Source organism: Aplysia californica, unplaced genomic scaffold (assembly GCF_000002075.1).
Source record: "Aplysia californica isolate F4 #8 unplaced genomic scaffold, AplCal3.0 scaffold00226, whole genome shotgun sequence".
NCBI classification, from domain to species: domain Eukaryota; kingdom Metazoa; phylum Mollusca; class Gastropoda; order Aplysiida; family Aplysiidae; genus Aplysia; species Aplysia californica.
Genome location: NW_004797496.1, coordinates 60,657 through 65,311, shown reverse-complemented (window position 1 = coordinate 65,311; position 4,655 = coordinate 60,657). Strand labels below are relative to the sequence as shown.

Below are 4,655 nucleotides of genomic sequence, written 5' to 3'. Positions count from 1 at the left end.
TCTCTCTTTCTCTCTGTGCCTCGGTCTATCTCTCTATCTCTCTCTACTTTTTCACTCCTCCCCACCCGCCATTCTGTCTCCCCTTTATTTCCTCTAACTGTATCTCTCTTTTTGTTTCCTCTATTTTTAATCTTGTTTATGAAGAAGAAGACAAAAATACTATAATAATATTTGAATATGCGATTGAAACGAATATAATATTATACACCTCGCTATATTCAATACAACTGCGTATGCGTAAAGTATTACAGGCTCAGTAAGAAACAAATGATTCTACTGATCTATATTGTGTATAGTCGCTCTATTTCCCGCTCTCTCCGGCTCTCTCTGGCTCTCTTTCTCTCTCTCTCTCTCTCTCTCTCTCTCTCTCTCTCTCTCTCTCTCCTTCTCTCTCTTTTCCATGTTTTAAGTGCATTCATACAACGAGGAGAATACATTCCTTTGTTAGTAAATATGACCAGGCGCATAGATTACACATGCTGTTTTAAAAGATGTAATTTCCTTTTTGGAAAACAATTCTTAGATTTTCAACCCAACCCAACCCACCTCCAATCCCCAGTACCTTTACTGATTTGGATTTTTACCTTAAGAACTTTCCTGCAATTTTCAGCAATTTTCAGTTCATTCATATAATCAAATTGTTATCATCGTTAAAGAGATTTTACCCTTTTCATCTCCTTGGCGTTGCATCTTGATATAACCTTTCCTTAATAATTTTGCCCAGAATTGCTATCATTTCTTGTGTATGGAATAAACTACAGTACTAATGCCCTTATTCATCTATAGGGTTACTAAAAAGACTGGTATTTTGTCCATTTGAATCCTGAACATTTCTGTTTGAACGCAAGCCCAAAAGAAACAACAGCGTTATCTGTGGAATTTGTCTCGTCACTAGCGAGGGGCATCTTGTGAACAAATAAGGCGAAAGAATAAGGAGAATTAACCAAACAGGGTCAACAGTTTCGTTCCTTGTTGACAGTGTTAAGTGCAAGGGTGACGTGAGACAACTGGAGATGGGTGTGCATACTGGCAGCCAGATGGTCAAACTGACAACTGATTTGGGGGTTATAGGAAGCTGATGGGGCACCAACGTAATGAATAAGTCGTAAGAACAAAGAAAGGGATGCGTAGGGAAGGAGGGGTAAGGAGGGTATCTAGGGCTGAACAGAGGCAAGGGATGGCCACACGCACACACAGACACACACGCGCACACACAGAGAGGGGTGCAAGACAAAATAGTCTACAACGAGACACAGCTACTGGTGAAGCAGTTTAGAGATGTTGCTGGAATTGTCCATCATTTTGTTGGTAAAACGTGTTCTGTGTTCTCTGATGTATGTTTCCTTAAAGTTCAGATTTACTTTCGTCACACTGGGTAATCATGCGATGTGTGTGATAACTGAGGTTTTTGGAAGTAAACGTGCAAAAAGAAAACGATATCTTATTACCCAAAAGAACTTGTTTAACGAGCAATTAATAGAAATCTTCTCTGCATGTCTTTCACTTCTAAGAAACAGACGTTCCACCTTTCTTACACTCCTCATTTCAATTAAGGAAATTTCAACAGGAATAAAATAAAACAAGGAAGCCCTTTCTATGAAACTTTTCTCCACGTAAAACAAGAGACAAAACGCTTATATTGCCCTATCTTTCTTTCCCTAGTCCAATCAAGCATAAAAAAGGGGGGGGGCAATTAAATCATATAGGTCTTAACCTAAGACAACTACTTTTGTAGATAGACAAATGTCTTTGAGATCTGTAGCCACCCACTTGCAAATGTTACTTCTAAACCCACCATGTTGCGTACAGTTTGTTTGGGGATCGGGTAATGAATGACACCACAGTAGTGAGATGGAGTGTATCGTGGTGACCACAACAACATGGAAGTTTCTGTAGTGCAGAACACGATTGGAGGCATTGTGTTTCCTAAAGTGCGTAGCATTAGATGCCAGCGGTTGGGACAACTGTTCAAAACGGCTCGCTAGTAGAATGCAGGCAATTCTAGAGTAACACTTTCTTACAAATTTTAAATAATTTTGTATGTAATCTCTACGTCGTCTTTCAGCATGCGTTTAGAAAAACAAAGGGTGGCCTTATTGAGTTGACCTTAATAAGGATTGGCAGAAAGACTGACGTGGTTACTAGTAACCAACATACAAACAACACGCTCTGATCTGTGATCACTTTTGACCAAAATAGGATTGATTGATGAACGTCTAATGTAACAGTAGTGGAACTGGGCGTCCACCTACCGCCTGTCAAATAAGCTGTTGACAGTTCTAGAGATGACACAAGTTGCACTTCATTGGTGCCTATTTCGTTATGGTTCTGTTGGAATTGACTGATGTACTTTACACTTCTGTTTTCAAAAGATCCAGTGTATTGTGAGGAAAAGAGAGTTTACTTCTTTGTTTGAAATACAACACCTATCGACCAAACAATAGGTATAGGAAAAGGAAATTAAGTAAATGCTAGGAAAAAGTAGGTGATGGTAATAATTTCTGAAAATAGATAACATATTCCAAAAATTCATATCTATAGAGTCTTCATATTAAGCTTTGGTGATCAACCGGCCAGAGGTGATCTGATTATAGTAGCACAGGTGAGGGCAGGATGGGTGACTGACTCCCAGAGTGCGGAGAAGAAGGATAACTGCATCACCTGCACCCTGGCTCTCCCGCGCCATCCTCTCTCAGCTCCGACACAATGGACAATGCAATAGTGGGTGGCATCGAGGAGAAAGGAATGTCAGCTAAACATAGACAACATCCGGAGAACACCAACACAGGCTGCAAGAGTACCTTTGTGTCTGAAACCAAGGGCTAGACTCATAATATTAAGGAGTTCAATGCTTTCTTTGCTTCGTCAAGCCACAAAGAAGACCGTATTGTTTATGTTTGTTGTTTTTTTTTGCTTTTGTTTGCTTTTTAAAAATAAAATGGCTCCAAAAATATTTTTCACTGTTCGCATTTGACTAAACGCTTCCTTTAAGAATAAAGGAAACTTGTTAGAATTTTCAGCGTAAGTTTTTTTAGATGTTATTTTTACGTGGCAAGCATTTTAGCGATGTTAGTTCGTTATCGTTAGACCAAGAATAAAGAAAGCATTGAGGAATAACAACATATACTTAACTGTAACCAAAGTAACAGTGCTAAGATTCAGGACTCCTATCACATAACAAAAATGTCCAATGTCTGCAAAAAAAGAAGAAAAAAGTATCTAGTGACGTTCACTACCGAGCATGGCCAGCTAAGAATATTATACATATACAGCCTCTGGATCCAAGGAGAGAGAGAACAGGCAGAAAACTGGCGACTTACCCGGCTAGCACGATGAAGCAGTCCAGACGGTTCCAGTAGTCGGCCAGATACGTGTCCTTGCCCCAAACTCCCATCGCCACCATCTTGATAACCATCTCGACGGCAAAGAAGCCGAAGATGAAATGATCAAATCCTTCCAGAATTCGGCACCTGGAAATAAACGTCAAGTCAAGAATGAGTCTAAGGCAGTGCTTATCAACCTGGGAGTACTTGGTAATTTTTTAATTAAAAAAAAAAATTATTATTATTTGTTTTTAATTAAAACAATTTTTAATTATTTTTTTTTTTTGGGGAGGGGGGGGGGGCGATGGGGAATCATCTAGGTAGTGACGGGTGTTATTTAACGTTTAGAAATGCATGTGGGTGGACGGAACGAAGAGGTTAGAAAAACAATGTCAAAGTAACCCGTCTCCCAAAATTGTGTGAAAGGAGGCTTACACTTTTTCGCTTACAATATATGTAGATGGATGGATGGATGGATGGATGGATGGATGGATGGATGGATGGATGGATGGATGGATGGATGGATAGATAGATAAATAGATAGACAGACAGATAGATAAACAGATAGATAGATAGATAGATAGGAAGATAGATAGATAGATAGATAGATAGATAGATAGATTGATAGATAGATAGATAAATAGATAGATAGATAGATAGATAGATAGATAGATAGTGGAAGAAAAAGAGAGAAAGAGAGAGGGAGAGGAAGACAGAGAGACAGACAGGGAATGTGTGTCTGTGAGTGAGAGAGATAGAGAGAGAGAGAGAGAGAGAGAAAGAGAGAGAGAGAGAGAGAGAGAGAGAGAGAGAGAGAGAGAGAGAGAGAGAGGGAGGGAGCTCCAGAACTTACCTGAACGTATCGCAGACCACGTCGTTACACGGCTGATACATGCCCAGAGTCACACAGTTCAGAATGATGACAAACATGCTGATCCGCTCGAACCATGTGAGGCAGGTTAAGGAAATTCACCTTTTTTGTTCGTATACTTAGTCATTATATCATTTTAAGATGGGCATATATAGTAAATAGTCATTTTAATAATGAAATTTGAATGCAAATAAAAGCGAGAGTTGGTAGATTATTTTAAGAAAGACAATACAGAGGAACATGCAATTAACAAGTAGGAGTATATTATTTCGAGAAATGTAATGGACATTAAGTGATTCATGAATATAATAATATGGACATAATTTATTAAGACGAAAAGTTTAAATGAATATTTTAAAATGTATCATTTTAAGAAATAAAATGGGCAAATGTGAGAAACAAAAAGCAAAGGAAATACAAACAAGCCAGAGGGAGAAAGAGAGAGAGAGAGAGAGAGAGAG

General features: G+C 38.8%; 1 protein-coding gene across 1 annotated transcript in view; it reads right to left on the bottom strand.

The window, feature by feature from the left end:
* The window catches only part of LOC101864393 (voltage-dependent T-type calcium channel subunit alpha-1G), a gene marked incomplete at its 5' end in the record, with an annotated part of 113,429 nt that extends 109,157 nt beyond the window's left edge, over positions 1-4,272 (bottom strand). Inside the window, 2 exon segments of the mRNA XM_035970147.1 lie at positions 3,321-3,470; positions 4,177-4,272. Of these exon segments, the coding sequence (XP_035826040.1) occupies positions 3,321-3,470; positions 4,177-4,272 (246 nt within the window).
* Between the last annotated feature and the right edge of the window lie 383 nt (positions 4,273-4,655).